This window comes from Monodelphis domestica, chromosome 7 (genome assembly GCF_027887165.1).
Source record: "Monodelphis domestica isolate mMonDom1 chromosome 7, mMonDom1.pri, whole genome shotgun sequence".
NCBI classification, from domain to species: Eukaryota; Metazoa; Chordata; class Mammalia; order Didelphimorphia; family Didelphidae; genus Monodelphis; species Monodelphis domestica.
The window spans coordinates 99,697,479-99,716,959 of record NC_077233.1 but is presented as its reverse complement, the minus strand read 5'-3'; the positions used below and the strand labels follow the sequence as shown (position 1 = coordinate 99,716,959).

Here is a 19,481-nt window from a genome sequence, read left to right as displayed (position 1 = left end):
AGTAAAAGTTTTTGCCTCTAGTGTGAAACCAAAGCCTTTTGAGTAATTCATTTTGAATTCTCTAATTTTTAGGTTTGGGCTTTTCATCAGTCTTGAGAAGAGGATGGGAAGAATATGGGTCCTTCAAGATGTCAGTTACCTCTTGGACTTTGAGGCCGTTGAATGACGTTTAATAAACTGAATTTTTACAGTACTACTACTGTCTTGGTTTCCTTTATGTTCACTAGAAGATGTTAAGATAGTGGTTAATGCACTATCAGAAGGGGTGGGGTTAATATGATAGCCAGCTTTCAGGCCTTTGAAGATCAGAGGGCAGATGAGGGGACATTGCAAAGGTAGAGTTCTGTTCCAGAGCAATTACTATACCTGTAAAATGCAAAGTTGAGGGTGCAACTTAAAGGATATAAACACAGTAAGTTTATGGTGGTGGTGGGGGTGCTACTGATTAAGAAAAGCTCACTTTGGAAGGAGGGGGATGGAGCTTGGGAAAGGTCCAGGTGGACTGGCTAGGCCAGTTAGGGTATAACTGGTTGGGGGGTGTGGTGGAATCTGGCAGAATGTGAAGGACCTTAAGTGCAGATTAGTTGATCTTTGATCCTAGAGGCCATAGGAAACATTTTTGAGCAAAGGAGTGTAGTCAGCAACTCATGCTTTAGGAATATGTCAATTGTGTGATGAAACAAGCATTTATGGGCCAGTTGTTGGGGATACAAAGATAACTGAACGCCTCTCATAATCCTATTTTAACTAGTACATTAGATTATCTCCTACAAGAGAATGTGCTAGTTAAAATAAAGGGGATTATGAAAGGAAACAGCAGAGAGTTTGACAAGGAGATCCTGAGCTGACACATATAAAGGGATGCATGAGGAAGATTTAGAATCTCAAATTTGGAGATGGAAGTGACCTTAGAACAGGCAGACCAACTCCGATAGTTCAGAAAATGGAACAGGGCCACAAAGGTGGTGATGTAACCCTAGGTTACAGGTAATAGTTGGCAAAAGCTAGGATAGGGGGTTGCTATTCTGCACTCCTTCCCCAAGAATGGCACGGAAAATATGGAAAGACCTGGGCGCCTGTCTATCACTTTTCAGTTCTGTTCCCTAGAGGTTACTTAACCTCTAAGAATCCATTTTCATAAAATACAGCTAGAAAGAACCTCAGAAACTGAGGCGAGTCCCACCTCAACAAATGAACTGATCCAGGGTTATGTGTGACAGTCTCAGAATCCAAACCCAGCCACTGATTTTTTTTACATCAGTTACTTGTCTATAAAATTCTGCTTAAGGGTTTTGAGAATCAAGATGTAAAATTAAGCTATTTGCTGCCCACAGATATTCAGGGCACCCCCAGGATATGACAAATTAAATCACTGAAATATAAATAACAGCTGGGATTTTCAATTCAATGAGTTGGAACCTTAGGGAAAAGTTCTAATAGAATTTCCAGGCCCTATGGTGAGAGTGTGAGTGTGATGGGGTGGGGAGATGTGTGCCTTTCCCCCTAGCTTCAATGATGACCTATATGAGAGAGCACATCATTTGAAACTGGCTGCCTACATCATAGAACATTTCATTTTTTTGGAGTTTTTACTTCCTAAAGCAAACTTCTCTGTTCTTTCTTGGTTTTCTTTGGTACCAGTTCCAAATCTCTTGTAATTTCCTACTTCTGCCTTCTGGGTCAAGTAGAAAAGTATTAATCCTTCCTTCCTCATCCCTCAAGTGAAGTTAGCAATGATAGAATGGAAAGTACCCGTTTGGTTTCAAATTCCATCTCTGATCATTAACCCCCATGGGTTTCACTTTCTTCATCCCTAAAAGAAGAGAGCTGGATTACAGAGACAGATCTCTCTAATTCCAGATGGTTTAATTTTGTCATTCAGGTCAGTAACATCCAGCCCTGTCCACCAAGGCTATGTGCTGGGAACTAGCTAAGAGAAAAGCTTTGCTGTTTCCAAATATCCTGAAAACTTTAGACATTTAAAAAGTTTGCATTATTTTTTCACTTGGTTGTCTCTTCTCTGAAGTAAAGACAAAAATAACAAAAATTTCCCCTCGTTGTTTCCATGGTAAGTGACATTTGACCTTTAAAAAAATTATTTTACACCTATTACATGTGATTACAATTTTTAATACACATTTTCTGAAATTATAAGATACAGGTTGTCTCCCTCTCTTCCTTCCCAACTCCCAGAGATGGTAAGCAATTTGGTTCTGGGTTATACATATGACCATATAAAACACTTCCATATTGATCAGATTGTGAGAGAATGCCCATATAAGACCAAAACCCCCAAATAAAAACATACACAAAGTAAAAAACAGTATGCTTTGATCTGCATTCAGACTCCATCAGTTCTTTCTTGAGAGGGATTGCATTCTTTGCCACAAGTCCTTCAGAATTTTCTTGGATCATTATATTGCTGAGGAAAGCTTCACAGTCAATCATTAAATATTACTGTTACAGTGTTCTGGTTCTGCTTACTTCACTCTGCATTGGTTCATATAGTTCCAGGTTTTTCTGAAATCCTGCACATCAGTTCTTACAGCACAATGCTATTCCATCACAATCATAAACCACAACTTATTCAGTCATTCCCCTATTGATGGACATTCCCTCAATTTCCAATCCCTTATGACCACAAAAAGAGCTGCTATACATATTTTTGAACACAGAAGTTCTTTTTAAAATCTCTTTGGGATACAGATCTAGTATTACTAGATCAAAGGGTATGCACAATTTTGTAGTACTTTGGGCATAGTTCCTAATTCTCCAGAGTGGTTGTATCAGTTAACAACTCCACCAGCAATGCATGAGTGTCTCAATTTTACCATATCCACTCCAACATTTATCTCTCCTTTACTGTCATATTAGCCAAGCTAAGTATGAGGTAGGGCCTGAATTGCTTTAATTTGCATTTCTCTAATAAAAATAGTGATTTAGAACATTTTTATATGACTATAGATAGTTTTGATTTCTTCATCTCAAAACTACCTATTCGTATCCCTTGGCCATTTGTTAATTGAGAGATGATTTATATACTTATAAATTTGACTCCATTCTTTATATATTTAAGAAGTGAAGCCCTGATTCACAAATATTTCCTGTAACATGTTCTGTTTTTTCCCTCTGTGAAATTTTACATTTAAAGCTGATGGAAATCCCTTGATGGCCCAACTCAGATGCTATTTCCTCTGTGAAGCCTTCTTTGACAGCAATGTAATTTATCCCTTCTTATATTTTTCATAGACCTCTACAGTTCTTCCAGTCTTGTATCAGTTTCCATACTTGTAAAATGAGACTGGCAATTTCTAAGATTCCCTTTGTCTCTAAATATCTCCTAGGCCTCTTCCCACTAAATCTTGAATTCTCTAATGTCTTATTTGTTTCTGTATCCTTAGCACCAAACACAGGGCTGCATAGAGAGTAGATACTTGCTTTCTCTTTCTTGATTTCTTTCTCTTCCTCCCCTCCTTCCCTTGTTTGTTTCTCTCTCTCTCTCTCTCTCTGTCTCTCTCTCTCTCTCTCTTTCTCTGTCTCTCTGTCTCTGTCTCTCTCTCTCTTTGTCTCTCTCTGTCTCTCTCTGTCTCTCTCTGTGTGTGTCTCTCTGTGTCTCTCTGCCTCTCTGTCTCTCTGTCTCTCTGTCTCTCTCTCTCTCTCTCTCTCCCCCACCCCCTCTCTCCCTCTCTCTCTCAGCTAAGAAGTGTCTGAGACCATAACTTTCCATCTCCAGGCCTGTCTCAGTCATACCTTCAATAAAATTTTGTTGAACTACATTTAATAACAACATCCTTTTGAAATGTCTTTGTCCTAAGTTGCAATGCAAATTTCTCTAGAAGGTGATTGCTGGCAGTCCTTACTGTTCATTTAAACTCCTATCTGAAGGAGTTTATAAGCTTTCTCCTTTGGACTGAGGCCAGAAGGGAGACAGCATTTTGATTCTAGGTGCCTGAATGGGGGAAGATACCGAAAAGGAGAGAGCCCAGGGATATATACCCAAAGCAAATCTTTTGTTTTCCTTCGCAGTTTAGAGATGGCCAGCCCTGCTCCGAGTAACTCAGAAAGGGGCCTTGGGAGCTATTCCTCCCTCTCGGTTCTTTCTTGGTCCCCTGTCCAAGGGGAAGTAGGTTTGGGGAGCGGGGATCTTCTAAACTTGTTCTGTATGTTTATTGCGTTAACCTGTGCAAATCACCTAACTCCTGAGGATCAGTTTCTTCAGCTGTAAAATGGAGATAGTAATGGCCCCATTATCTGTCCCTCCGGGGTCTTGTGAGAAAGTTCTTTGTAAACCTTAAACGTGAGTTATTATTGTCGTCGTCGTCCTCGTGTGACTTTCAGGGATGAGTTTAGCACGGCCTCCAGGGAATCTTTTTGGATGTGGCCAGCAGAGGGCATAAGGGAGGGGGCCACCAGCGTAAGATGCTGACTAAAGGAAACTAACCAGGGCTTTAGAGATTGTCCAATCAACGTCACTCTGTACAGGAGGAAACTGGCACCTACAGAGCTGTGTTAGTGACCCAAGGACGACTCCAACCTCGGTCTTCTGGTGGCAAAGTCAGGGCTTTTGGTCAAGGAGCCAATCAAGTCCCTGCTAAGTGCCCGGCACTGGGGGAAAGCCCTGGGATTCAAAGAAAGGCAGAAGTCAGTACCTGCCCCCAAGCAGCTCACAGGCTAATGAGGGAGGCAGCATGCAAACAATGTGCAAACAAGGCATGCCTATACAGTATAACTTGGAGACAGTCAGGCAGGAAACGGGGATGGTAGGAGCGTTAAGGGAGATCAGGAAAGACTTTCTTTAAAGAAAAAACAATCAGTGTTACTTTCCATCTTAGAATCAGTACTAAGAACCAAAGAGCCCAGCTTTTGGAGCAAGAATTTACTATTTGACAAGAACTTCTGGGGCAATTAGAAAACAGTCTGGGAGAGATTACATTTAGATCAGCATCTCACACCCTAGACCAAGGTAAACTCGGAATGGGAGAATGACTTCAATATAAAGAGTGGAGTCATAAGTAAATTGGGTGAACAAACAACAGTAGAGCTGTCAGGTCTGTGGAAAAGGAAGCGATTTAAGACCAAGCAAGAGATAGAGAATATCACAAAATGTAAAATGAATCATTTTGATTACATTAAATTAAAAAGTTTCTGTACAAATAAAACCAATGCAACCAAAATAAAAAGGGAAGCAACAGACTAGGGGAAAATTTTTATAACAAAATTCTCTAAGGTCTAATTTCCCAGATACATAAAGAACTAAGTCAATTGTACAAGAATCAATATTAAGTTATTTCCAAGGCAGAAGAGCAATAAGGCCAGGAAATCTGGGTTAAGTGACTTGCTAAAGATCACATAGGAAGAATATGAGATCTGATTTGAGCCCAGGACATCTCATCTTTAGGCCTGGCTCTCTATCCACTGAGCCAACTAACTGCCTTTTAAAGAAATTCCTATTTTCTGTCTTAGTAGTAACTATACCACAGAAAAGGCAAAGGCTAAGCAATTAGGCTTAAATGACTTGCCCAAGGTCATATAGTTAGGAAGCATTAGAGGTCAGATTTGAACCCAGGTTCTCCCAATTCCAAACTTGGCCCTCTATCCACTGAGCCACCCAGCTGCCCCCAGGAAAGGCTTTGTTCTTGTTCTATTGTTTCTCTGCACATCATTGATCACTTCATTCATTTTATAGATAAAGAAATAAAACAGGTAGAGGAAATGACTTGCCCTACCTGACATAGCTAGTAGAATCAAAATTTGAACTCAGATCTTCTGGATGCAAATCCAGCACTGATTGCACTATTCCATATTGACTTGGTTCATGTGGGCCCAAAGCTACCTGGAAGCTACAGATAGACAAGGAATATGATGGCATCAAAGCTTTAAAGCATATAAAACAATTATTTATTAATTATGTAGCCTTGGGTAATTTTCCCTTTTTGTACCTCAATTTCCTCACCTGTAAAATATTGTTAAATTAAAGTTCTAAGATGCCTTTTCAGCCCTAACCTTCTGGAATTTGGAGGACAAGGAATATGATGGCATCAAAGCTTTAAAGTATATAAAACAATTATTTATTAATTATGTAGCCTTGGGTAATTTTCCCTTTTTGTACCTCAATTTCCTCACCTGTAAAATATTGTTAAATTAAAGTTCTAAGATGCCTTTTCAGCCCTAACCTTCTGGAATTTGGAGATCAGTACCAAAAAGGATGTGGAGGGGAAGGGCAAGGTTTAAGGGAGAGAGAGCCAGATTTGGAGTCAAGATACCTTGGGTTCAAATCCTAGTTCTGTCACCAACTACCTCTATGACCATGGACCCCCCTCTCTGGGTCTTAGTGTCCATTTTGGGAAAAATGAGGGATTGGATTAAATTTTTCTTCTAAATTTCCAGATTACCTGGTTCCAAAGTCAACCCTGCTCCCCCCACACATCCCCCCCCCCCCCAATGCATTATGCAGGGAGACAAGTCCCATCAAGTAAAGGGATTCTAAAATTTTCACTTTCTAAGGTCCTTGAGATCTGGACCTATGGTACTCTATGACTTATGACCCTAAGGGCCACAGGCCACATTTCAGAGAAGGGAGAGATTCCTATGGGCAGAAGTGACCAGGGAAGCCTTCCTGGAAGAGGCGAGATCCAAAAAGGACAAGATTCAGATAGATGAAGGTCCAATTCTTTTTCTAGAAGAGCAACCAAATCAAAGAGAGGATGACACTTGCTGAAGTCTAAGTAATCACTGCTGACTGGGAGAGGCTCCTTGTATGAACCGTTAGACACACCCTCTGGGAGGCAAAGAAGGAAGTAGGGGTCAGAACACCTCGGGTGGTGGTAGTGGGGGTGGGGGGAGCCCTGCTAGTGGTGAGGACAGGAACCTCCCATAGCCCAAACCCACTTCCTATTGCACTCCTCAGTGGCGGCAAGAAGGGAGGGGAACTGAGTACATGGCACAGTGTATGTGGCTGATCAGCCAGCCAACTCTACTGGGGAGACACCGGCTGCCTTTTAGCCCCAGCCCAGGGGTTCCTGACTACCTGCTGGAGCCGTTGTCCCCACTGAAGACCCACCTTCACTGCAGTAAGGCTCGGGCCAGGTCCCCACAGCCCCACAGTCTCCGCGTGCCCAGCACCCAGCCCAGCCATCATGGAAGAAGAGGAAGGTCCCGAGTTTGGCAAGCCAGACTTTGTTCTACTCGACCAGGTGACCATGGAGGACTTCATGGACAATCTGAAGCTCAGGTAAGAATCCAGGAGGCCTGAGTTTTAATCCTGTCTCAGACATAGACTAGCTGTGTAACCCTGAATGAGTCACTTAACCAAGGGTCTGCCTCAGTTTCCTCATCTGTAAAATGAGGCTAAAGACAACTCCCCAGGGTTGTCGTGAGGTTCAAATGAGCTCATGGGTAAAACTTTACGATAATTCTTTGTAAAATTAGAATAACAAGAACAGTGATGATAATAATCATTCATAGCAGTACCTGGGCACAGGAATTGCTCCTGGGCTCTCTGTGCATGTGAAGTTTAAGGGGTTGGGATGATTGAACTGCTAGGATGTAACGTGATAGAACTACCGGGTGTCACACCCATCGGTGCTGGAGAGGAGCTGGGCATGATGTGGCCACATGCAAGAAGTGTGCGCTGAGATGGCCAGGCGTCTCCCCGTTGCTTCTCTCTCCCCTCCTTCTCCCCCTCCCCTCAGGACGGATGGCTGCCTTCTCGTCTCCCTCCCGGCAGAGAGGAGGGGGCCTCAGAGCTTACCATCCCATCTACTAGAACCCAGCAGCTACTTCACTTTTGACGTTTCTCTCATGATCCTCATGGGCTTTCCCAAACTCAATGTGGACTTTTCTCATACGTAACGTGGGTTTTCCCTCTTACCCAACCCCATGCCCTCGGCATGACCCACCAAGCCCCATCCCCTTACGTGACAGGGACTTGTCTCCCTGCATAATGCAATGGGGGGATGTGTGTGTTGGCATTGGAACCAGGTAATCTGCCATTTACTATTCTCTGACTGAATAAGTCGCTCCACCTCATTAGACCTCAACTGTAAAATCTGGGATTGGATTAGATAGCTTCTGAGGTCATTTCCATCTTGGGAATAGAATCCCCTCACAACCAGAAGGGCAGCTGGGTGGAGGCTGCCCTACCCTTCCTACTCCTCTGGCTGCTGTCACACCCAGACCTCTGAACAGGAAACAATTAGGCCCCGAGCCCATGCCCTGCCCTTTGAGCTGGTCCTCTTAAGTCTCTCCTCACACACATGTCAGTCCTCCTCTCCTCTCTTCCCAGACCCTCTCCCAGGTAGCAATCTCATCTAAGATTTTAAGATGTAGAACAGCCAAAAAAACAAACAAACAAACAAACCCTCACAGATCATCTAGTCTAGTGAGGGCAAACCTTTTAGAGATGGAGTGCCGGCACCCATTCTCACCCCACCCCACAGACCACAGTCCATGCCTCCCTCTAACCCCACACAGGAGAGGTAGAAAGTGCTCCCACTGGGCTGCTGGATGGAGGAGTGAGTGAAGTGAGAAATGTTCTCAGTAAAAGAGTGTAGAGAGGGGGAAGGGAGTGGCCCAAGCGCTCTGCTCCCCTCCAGCTCTGCCACCTGTGAGCCACTCACCTTACCCTTTGTGTGCTCCCATTGGGAAACTGGGCAGAGGGATGAGGGATGTGAAAAAATGTCCTCAGGCAGGGTGTAGAGGGGAAGGGGACCAGCTCCACTTGAATCCTTCTGCCTTTCTAGTAATGAACTCAGGGACTGGGTAGGGTAGCTGCATGCCCACAGAGAGGACTCTGTGTACCTTGCCATAGGTTTGCCATCATTGATCTAATCTCTATCCTGCATTTATTAAGAAGTTGAAACTTCAGTTGGGGGAATGGACTTGATAAAGATTACACAACAAATTGATGATTTCTTGGGAAGGCTTTCCCACATATTCATAAAAGAAAAAGTTTTGGGACTGGCAAGGACCTTAAAAGCTATCTGGTCCAATTCCTTCATTTTTTCAGATGAGGAATCCAGTTTACTAGAGGAGAAATGCCTTGACTAAAGTTACATAGGTAGAATGCTGGATCCAGAGTCCAGATTCTAAACCAGGTCCTTTCATTCTTATAGCTAAGCCATAGAGGGCTATTCTAGGGATTGGTTTGCTACCTAAGGAACTCATAGAGAAGATGGCATGACAATTCTTTCTCCCTCCACCTAGCATCCCTTTTTAATAATTGGGAATCTCTCCCTTTTCTCCTTTCTTTGAGGCAGCTGAAGCTGGAACCAACCTCACTCCTCATATCAAATCCATGACCAAATGGTGCCATTCCTTCATCTGTAACTCTGATCCATCCCTCTTTCCACACAGCCAGCACCCCTAGTTCAAGCCCTCATCATTTCTGGCCTGGGCTATAGCAATAAACCTCCTTATTGCCTCTCTGGTCTCATCGGAGAGTGCAATTGTTGAATATTTTCATTGTTTGCCTTTAAAACTCAAGTTTTATGTTGCAATTACACCACCAAAGCATCGTGCTAGACCTTTGGGCTCTAAGGGGATGACAAGACCTTGCTAGTCTAGTGACTAAAACCCCAGAAACCTCTCCCTTGATTTTCAGGGAACAGCCAAGGTAGAGAGCCTTACAAGGATACAGTATATAGTAAAACACCCCCATACTGCTCTCTGAAAAATAGGAGGTAAGATTCAGGTTAGAAAATGTTTCAGTTTTAATAATTTTATTGACTATACAGTATTTATGGGACTATAGATTTCATGTGTTATAAAAAGTGAATATTATCTGGAATAAATGTTTTGGGTTTTTAAAATTAAGATGCTAGCAAAAAGATCACATAGAGGGCAATTGAGTGGCTCAGTGGATTGAGAGCCAGGGTCAGGAAGTCCTGAGTTTAAATCTGGCCTCATACATTTTCTAGTTGTGTGACCCTGGGCAAGTCACTTAACCCCCATTGCCTAGCCTTTACCACTCTTCTGCCTTAGAACCAATACACAGTATTTTAAGATGGAAGGTAAGGAGTTAAAAAAAAATCACAATTCAAGGAAGTGAAAAGGGAGAAAAATATTTTGCATGTTACCAATTTTATTTTGTATATTGCATTTTATAGGTTATTTTATGGTGATTGTGTTAGTAAAAGTCCACATTTTCAGAACCAATGTTCTGTTATAAAAATTATATTCAGAAAAGTTCATTTTCAGCAATCTCTAGCAAAGATTGCAGTTTTTAGTGGTCATAGGCATGTAACCCCATATTGAACCTAGGTTCAATGTATCAACATTTGCATTTTTTTACTTTCAACAGTTTTCTTTTTTATAACCCTTATCTTCTGCCTTAGAATCAAATGGGCTAGGCAATAGGGGTTAAGTGACTTGGCCAGGGTCACACACCTAGGAAGTGTCTGAGGTCAAATTTCAACCCAGGACTTCCTGTCTCTAGGCCTGACTCTCAATCCACTGAGCTAACCAGCTAACCAGATTCCCCCCCCCCCCCCCATTTTCTAAGAACATTAGCCTCTGTGAAAGTTAAAAGATTGACTCTACCTCCCTTGGACTATCATACCATATAGAATGAAAGCTCTGTGAGAGAAGGGATTATTTCACTTTTATTTTTTATCCCTAGTGTATTAGTGTAGTGCACAGTGCCTGGTACATAGTAGGTGCTTAGCCTGTTAATTGATTGAGCCATGTGCATCTTGGTGCCCACAGGTTTGAGAAGGGCCGGATCTACACATATATTGGTGAGGTGGTAGTATCGGTGAACCCATACCGGAAGCTGCCCCTGTATGGACCAGAAATGATTGCTAAGTACCAAGGGCGAGAGCTCTATGAGAGACCCCCTCACCTCTATGCAGTGGCTGATGCTGCCCATAAGGCTATGAAGCGCAGAGCCAAGGACACCTGCATCGTCATCTCAGGTCAGCCTTGGCTTCCCTACCTGTTTCTCCTTCTTCCTCCCCTTTTCCTAGAAATCTGCCCCTTTCCCCATTTCCAAAGACATTTCCCTCAATAGACTTCCCATGTTTTATGCCTTAGGATCTCTTTCCTGTAATCCCTCAATCTTAGAGTGAGAAATCTGGAGTGAGGGTTTGGGATATAGTTTAAGCCTGTTTGGCATCCCTTGACTCCTGTCCCCAGGAGCTGCTCTCTCCATGTCTGGCCGTAGCCTGAGCAAGAACTCTGAGTGAATGGGTGGGTGGGATCTCACTGTTCCTGTGTCTGTGCATCCTCCAGGGGAGAGTGGAGCAGGCAAGACAGAAGCCAGCAAGCACATCATGCAGTACATTGCAGCCATCACCAATCCTAGTCAGAGGGCAGAAGTGGAAAGGTAAGAAAATGAGGTGGGAACCAGAAGACTGGGCACGAAGGCGATCAGGAAGACCAAGAGAGAGCCCAGATTCTGTCCCTTGCAATGGGCAAGCTGCTTCACCTTTCTTGAAGCCCCCGTCCTCATCCTCAAAATGAAAGGATTGGACTAGTCGCTATCTAAGTTTCCTTAAGGCTGAAGCATTCTCTATTCCATGTTCTCAAGACCTTTTCAACTGACATTCTAGATTTTACATTCTAAGATTCCTCTCAAGAGTAAAATTCTGTGTTCTGGAGTCCCTTCCAGGTGTGGCCTTCTGTATTCTACTCTTCTATCTCAGACTTTTTGTGTTTTGGGGTCCTTTCTGCACTAACATCTATGTTGTCTTCTGAGGACCCTTCTAGTGTTAAGACTACTAAAGTTCTAATACTAAAAGTTCTAATACACAGTACTGATGGGGTTAAAAAAATCACAGAATTCTAGGGGGTGAAAAGGGAGTTTAGAGAAACAGTGGTAGAAAATCCTAGTCTCTCGTGGAATTTGCATTTTACTGAAGGAATAAAAAAGTTAATAAAATTGAATAATGATAAAAATGAAATAAAATGAATTGCTAGCTAGTAACTGTTAGACTGGGGGTATGGACTCCAGGCTCCTGACTCTGAACTCAGTGCTTTTTTCACTACTGAGAGGTAGAAGAAGCCAGAGAAAGGAGAAGTTAGAATGGGTTGGAATAGTCAGGGAAGATTTCAAGGAAGAGAGAAGACTTGACCTGGAGAGCTGTCTTCTTGAGATATGGCAGAACCCATGTGAAGCATGGCATGGTGAAAAGAGCATCAGACATCGAGTCAAGAAACCTGAGTGCAAATTATAATTGTTTCACAAGCCAAGTAATATTGATGAAGCCATTTCAACTCTCTGAACCTCAGTTTAATGATCTGTAAAATGGGGATAATCATTGCCACACAGAGGGCAGCCCTTTTAGACTTTAAAATATTACAGAAATGAGAATTATTATCTGAGTGTGCTTCTGCTCCCCTAGAGCTGTTGTTTTGCTCTAATCTCATGGGGACAGTCCGGCAGGAGGAGGGCCAAGTGCCGGACCCTGTCCCTGCCTCCTGAGCCCCTTTCTCCTCTAACGGTCACCCCTTCTATGCCTCCCCCGACAAAAAGGGTCAAGGACGTGCTGCTGAAATCAACTTGTGTACTGGAGGCCTTCGGCAATGCCCACACCAACCGCAACCACAACTCCAGCCGATTCGGCAAGTACATGGACATCAACTTTGACTTCAAGGGAGACCCAACGGGAGGCCACATCCACAGCTACCTCCTGGAGAAGGTAGGGCAGGGCGCTGGGTTGGGGGCAGAGGACAGAGGAGCAGGGCGTCATCTCATCCTGGCTCTTAGTCAAAGTCCAGCCACAGCTGCGTGACAGAAGAGGCAGAGAGAGAGGAGACCTGGCATTCGGTCCCAGCGTCCTCCCTGACTCTCGCCGGGAGCCCGCATGTCTGCCCTCTCTGAGCCTCCCTCGGCTCATGCAGAAAACGGGGATAACCGCCTTTTGTTTGCCCTTCATGGACCCAATTCTATGCCAGGTGCTGCAGTATAAAATGGAAGGAACCCAACAAGAGGTCCCCCTCCCTTTGGGAGTTTCCATTTCAGTGAGGAAATTGCTTTTCAGTCCCGATTCTTAGCGTTGTGCCTGGGTGGTCCTTACCATCTCCGAATCTCAGTTTTTCCATCTGTCACGTGAGGACAATAATGCTCACGAGGTTGTTTTGAGGAAAGTAGTTTATACATTTTAAAGACGTATGGAAGTGGGAGAATATGTGTGTATCTACAGAGCAACTAGGTGGCCCAATGAATAGGGCCTGGAGTCAGAAGACAGGAGTTCAAATCCAGCCTCAGATACTTAGATATGTTGTGTGACCCTGGACAAGTCACTTAACCCTGTTTGCTTCAAATTTCTGGTCTGTAAAACGAGCTGGAGAAGGAAATGGCAAACCACTCCAGTATCTCCGCCATGAAAACTCCAAATGGGGTCACGAAGAGTTGGACACTGCTGAAACGACTGAACAACAACATGTGTATCCACACATATTATATATACACATGTTACATGTGTATATATCTTAACAATGGAACAATATAAATATCCACACACATACACATACATTATATATTATATCTAATCTATTTACTTTAACAATTGAACAACATATATCTATATATTATATATCATTCTGTAGGTATAATTTTTTTCTTATGCATTAGAGTAAAACCTGTTTTTGCTGAAAAGGCAGAATTTACAGCTCAGGTGGCAAAAGAAAAGTGTCTATATATGTAATAACTATGTATGGGTATATAGATATATATGTTCTTATTCCGTTAAAGCATCTATAATCTATGTGTATGTGTGTAGATATATATGTTGTTTTTAGTCACGAAAGTAAATATCCATATGCAGTGTATTCATAGCATATAGGTTGTTATTCAGTTCTTCAAGTATATATATATACATATATAACATATATGTATGCATGTAGATCTGCATGTTATTTCAGTTGTTAAATATCCATATATAGTATATGTGCATACATGTAGATCTATATGTTGTTTTCAGTCATTGACGTATATATCCATATATAGCATATGTATGCGCGTCTATATCGATATCGATAGATATTTACGCACATATACATACACACGAGGCTCCCAAAGTCTTTGTGTATTATAAGTGCTACAAATTTACCCCGCCAAAGTTTAGAGTTTAGTTATTTCAGTTTCTTCTACACATACACACAAGGCATCCCACAGTCTTTGTGAAGTATTTGCTACAAATTTACAAAAAGAATTTTTTTTAGGTTTAATTATTTAAATTCTTATTTTGTTTTGTAAATTTTGAATAATTTAACAATTTTCATTTTAACAAGACAGGGCACCCTGTCACTCACGATGAGTTGTGTGTGATGCTTTTTTCCATATGTAGATGGGTAAAGGAGGCTCCCTTGCTTAGACACCTTAGTCACATGTTCTGTATCCATGACTTTTTCTTGTGGGCTCCTGTCAAAACTGTCATTTTGCATCCAAACCTTCTCCTTTGGATGATATTAAGGCCGGGGTGACAAGCACAATCCTTTCCAGTCACTGAGCAGCAAGTGATGAAAGTTTTTACAAAGTTCAAAAATCAATGAGAGGGAGGTATATATATATATATATATATGTATATATATATATATATACATACATATATATATATACATATATACATGTATATATGCATATATATAGCACAAGATGGTGATTAGATTGAATTTTAATAAGAAAAATGAATATGTAGAAATTTTAAATAATTAACCTTTCAAATAATTATTTCTTATAGGTTTGGGTTTCCATAGCATTTATGCTTCTGAAGTTATTAAGCTGTAAAATTGTTTTAAGACTTTTGGGATACCTTGTACACTATAAATAGTATAGTGTTAGCAATATCCCCAGCTAAAACATTTATTGAGCATTGGCTATGTTCAGAGGAAGGAAGGACACAAATATTTATTTTGTTTTAAACTCTTACTTTCCATCCCATGAACAACTCTAAGGCAGAAGGGCAAGGGGCTAGACAATCAGTGTTAAGTGACTTGCCCAGGGTCACACAGCAGAAACATGTCTTTATTATCTACAAATATTATCTTATTTGATCCTCAGAACAACCCTGGGAGATAGGTGCTATTATTAGTTCCATTTTGCAGTTGAGAAGACAGGTTCAGATGTTAATCACTTGCTCAGGGTCACATAGCTGAATTTGCACTCCGGTCTTCCTGACTCGCAAGGTACAATCTACCCTGCCACCTACTTGCTTCTGAGCAGCATACAGCAGCATTGTGCCATGCAATCAATCCATAAGTATTTATTAAGCACCTACTATGTTCTAGGTGTTGTGAGAAGTGGGTGAGGCGGGAGATTAGGAAAGATTAGGATTTAATTCAGAAGATGGTGCCTATTGGCATCTTATTGTCATGTAGGAGGATGGGACTCATGAATAGGTATCTAAGATACAAAATTATGCATGCATAAATGTATTAGAGAGATACAAAGTGCACTGTGAGGTCCAAAGTATGAGATCCACCATTGCTGCCCAGGGAGGACCAGGGAAGGCTTCCTGGAGAATGTACCATTTGAACTGGGTTTTGAAGGATGAAACTGAACCAGATGATCTCTTGAAATCCCATTCAGCTCTGAGATAAGATTTTTCGGAAGCCTTTATTGTACATCTGATATATGCCCATGTTTTAGGCATCATACGGGAAACAAAGAGGTTGATGGGATTCTAAAATCTTACTAGTTGGAAGAATGTTTAATCCTAACCATTCTTCTTCTTCTTCTTTTTTTTTTTTAACAAATTCTTATCTTCTGTCTTAGAATCAATACTAACTATCTGTTCTGAGGAAGAAGAGCAGTTAGGACTAGGCAGCTGAGATGAAGTGACTCACCCATGGTCACACAGCTAGGAAGTGTCTGAGGCCAGATTTAAACCCAGGTCTTCCCTACTCCAAGCCTGGTGCTCCATTCACTGAGCCACCTAGTTGTCCCATCCCAAACATTCTTTCAGTTCCCAAAGAGCTTAGAACCTAGCTGGGGAGAGGGGGCATAGGCTCATGAAGTGATCAGAGCTTAAATTGCCTGATAGGGATGGTAGATATTGTAGGGGTCTAGAAGCCTCCCACTATTCCCCATGCCTGGAGTGCCCTCCCTCCTCGATTTTTCAAGGTAGATTCCAATTTTCCTTCTTCTTGATCCTCCTGGACACAACCTTCCTCCTGGGACCTCACATGCAATTTGTTTTGTACCTCTGATGCACTTATTGCCTAATGTTGTGTTTTATCAAGATTGGTGGTGTCGTCTTATCTTTCTATCAGACCATGTGAGTTCAGGGACCCTGTTTCACTTAAATTTTGTAATTCCCCTTGCCATGGTGCTTTGTAGACAACTTCTGATTAATAGATGTAAGAAAGTGAATCAACTGAGAAAGCTGGATTAGATGACATCTAAGATACTCCAAGTTTGGGTCCTGTGAAATCCCCAAATAAATGAATGAGTGAATAAATGAAGTAGAACTTGAGCTCGATCTTAAATGACTAGTAGGACTTGCATTGCGCTGGTGGAATTTTCCAGGCAATGTAAGGAAAGAAGGGGTGGGTTAACCTATGTGGTGGGGTTGTGGATGGGTAAAGAAGGGTTGGGACCTCCCAGACTCCCTATTCCCTCTTCTCTTTTTCAGTCTAGAGTCCTTAAGCAGCATTCTGGGGAAAGGAATTTCCACTCCTTCTACCAGGTAAGGGATGAGGCAGACCATGGGGCTGGGAAAGGGGTGTGTAATTAGAATTTGTACCCCAGGACTCTGTTTCCCAGAACCCCACTTTTATGTAACCCTGCTCTCTGCTCTCTCTCTCTCTCTCTCTCTCTCTCTCTGTCTCTCTCTCTCTCTCTCTGTCTCTCTCTCTATCTCTCTGTCTGTCTCTCTGTCTCTCTCTCTTCTCCCACTATCATTCGGGAAAACTGCTCTTTACTCAGGTTCTTTCTATTTCCTCTACTTCAAGTGATTATTAATAAATCTTATAAAATATAATACTTGGAGTTATTGGATATCTTACAGGGGCAGTGGTTACTTAAGTTGTATCACTCAGAATCTCTTGCCACTTCCCCAAAAAATTGCCCTCAGTTTCCTCAACTTTGTTTAAAAAAAATATATATATATATACATATCTTTTACCAATTACATGTAATCACAAATTTCTACATAAATTTTCCCAAGTTATGTGATTGAACATTTCTTCCTCTCTCCTTTCCCTTTCCCCTCCTAGTGCTGGCAGGTGACTTGATCTGGGTTATACATATATTATCACTTAAAACATATTTCCATGTTGTTCATCCTTCAACTTTAAAATGAGAGTATTAGATTAGATAGTCTTTAAGGTCCTTTGATCTGTAAAATGGGTTGGTGGTCATTAGTGTAATAATAAGGATAATAAATGTGATAAGAAATTTCATCTCTATACTAGATAACCCCAAAATTCTATTCCAGCTCTAAATTTACAATCTCATGATTAGATTGGTTGAAGAAAAGTTGGAGAAGGTTAGTCCAGGTTACTAGTAGGAACTGTTGATGGAAAGCCCAAGGGCATGAGGGGAAGGATTAAGCCGCTGGGGACCAGAAAGCTCTCCCCTGGGATACCCCTAAGTGTCCAGATCACTCATGTTGAGTCAGATCTAGAAACTCTGTGGCTTCCACCTCTCCTCTCCATACCACTGACCTTCAAACCAGTGACGTCTGGGGAGACAGGAAATACCATAGCCTCACCTCTATGGTTCTGTCAGTCAGACTGGGGAAAAACTAGAAGGAAGCCCCACTGCTCACTCTTTGCCTCTTTACTCCACCCCCTCACACTCTCCCCCCAGTCATACTCATATGATGAGTTTTATACAGGACGGTGCATCTCCAAGGGTATACCAATATGGTTCTTCGTGTGACTCTATGTATGTGAATCCTTGTGTCCGTGAGTTTGATTGAGTGTCTTGGTTTGTGTCTAACAGGGCAGATATATGAGGTGCCTTGAGATCCTCCCAGGATGGGGGAAGTTTGTATGTGAATATATGTGTGAGTCATTGAATGGCTTATGGAATCCCTTGGGAGATGTCTTGGGGACACAGCAGAGAGCGGTAGGGGTGGTTGAGGTGGGGAGCCAGAGAGCAACCTCTTCCCTTTCTTTCCCTCCCTCTAGCTGCTGAGGGGAGCCAAGGATGGGCAGCTCCAGGACCTGAACTTGCAGAGAGACCCAGCTTTATACACCTTTACCCAGCAAGGGGCAGGGCTTAGCGTGAGTATTGAGGGAAGAGACTGTTAGAAATAACTCACCACATCCTCAAACTGAGTAAGACACGGATGGGTGACCCCATGTTCAAAGGCAGACTTCAGGAGCTTTTAGCAGCTGAAAGAGCTCAGACTGCCTGGGTGATCTTGGACAAATCCCGTAACCTTTCTGAGTAGTAGCTTCTGTGCTTATGAAATATGGAAAATAATGTTAATACTACTACGTGGGAATAAAATATTCCCTACCATCTGTGGTGTTGATTATTAACTATAGAGATTATTTTTATTTTTATTAAGCACTGTAGAGACAACATTTCATGTGATCATTTATTATAGGAAAGAAACTTTAGGAACTTGATGTCTACTTTTTGCTTTTCCTGGGAATTGCCCTTTCAGGGAATTCCCTCTTCCTCTTGGGAAACCATGATGTCCATTTACCCTTAGTATGGGGAACTCTTCCATCCTGGGTTAACTGGGTCTGGGGAAGCCCAAGGAGAAGGGGTTTCCTCCATTCAAAGCCCAGCTGTGTGGCCACTGAGGGTGGGGGTCAGTGGAACCAGCCTCACCTCCTACCTCACCCAAATTTTAGTCTTCAGACAGTGATGAGGCCAACTATCAGGCTGTAATCCAGGCCATGAAGGTTATTGGCTTTAGCTCTGATGAGATGGACTGTGTGCATCGGATCCTTGCAGCTATTTTGCACTTGGTAAGCAGTGGGAGAGGAAATCTACCTCCTTAGGGAAGGAGGGAAGGGGAAAGGGTGTGTGTGTGTGTGTGTGTGTTGGGGGTTGCCTCTTCCTTGATTTCCCTGGATCTGACTAATAGAACTGCAGGGAGGGGGGATATGGCACTTCTCATCTCCTGGAGACACTGGGTAGAAGGTCAGAAGTTTGGAGAGGGGAGGTGGAGGTGGAATCTGGAGAGTGCTGGGCTCTGGTTAAAAAAAGGCCCCCAGATCCTTGGGGATGGAGGCCTGGTAAGGGTTATCGAGACATCACTTAGGCAGAAAGCCTTTTCTTCCTCCTCATGTTCCTTTTCCCTTTTATGGTACACCCACTCTCCTCATCCTCCACCCAAACCCTGGTCTTTAGCTACTGTTGTTGAGTCATTTCAGTTGTGTCCAATTCTTTGAGATCCTATTTGGCATTTTTCTTGGCCAAGATACTGGAGTAGTGTGCCAGTTCTGTCTCCAGTTCTTTTTACAGATGAGGAAACTGAGGCAAATAGGGCCAAGTGACTTACCCAGGATCATACAGGTAGTGAGTTTCCAAGGCCAGATTTGAACTTAGGAAGAGGAGTCTTTCTGGCTGCAGGCCT

At 42.5% G+C, this 19,481-nt stretch overlaps 1 protein-coding gene across 1 annotated transcript in view; it reads left to right on the top strand.

The window, feature by feature from the left end:
- Positions 1-6,894: 6,894 nt before the first annotated feature.
- Positions 6,895-19,481, top strand: part of MYO1G (myosin IG) — a 39,052-nt gene continuing 26,465 nt past the window's right edge. Inside the window, exons 1-7 of the mRNA XM_056805260.1 lie at positions 6,895-7,231; positions 10,705-10,913; positions 11,230-11,323; positions 12,473-12,638; positions 16,575-16,628; positions 18,076-18,171; positions 18,754-18,870. Of these exons, the coding sequence (XP_056661238.1) occupies positions 7,137-7,231; positions 10,705-10,913; positions 11,230-11,323; positions 12,473-12,638; positions 16,575-16,628; positions 18,076-18,171; positions 18,754-18,870 (831 nt within the window). The 5' untranslated portion in view covers positions 6,895-7,136. The remainder of the gene's footprint in view (positions 7,232-10,704; positions 10,914-11,229; positions 11,324-12,472; positions 12,639-16,574; positions 16,629-18,075; positions 18,172-18,753; positions 18,871-19,481) is intronic.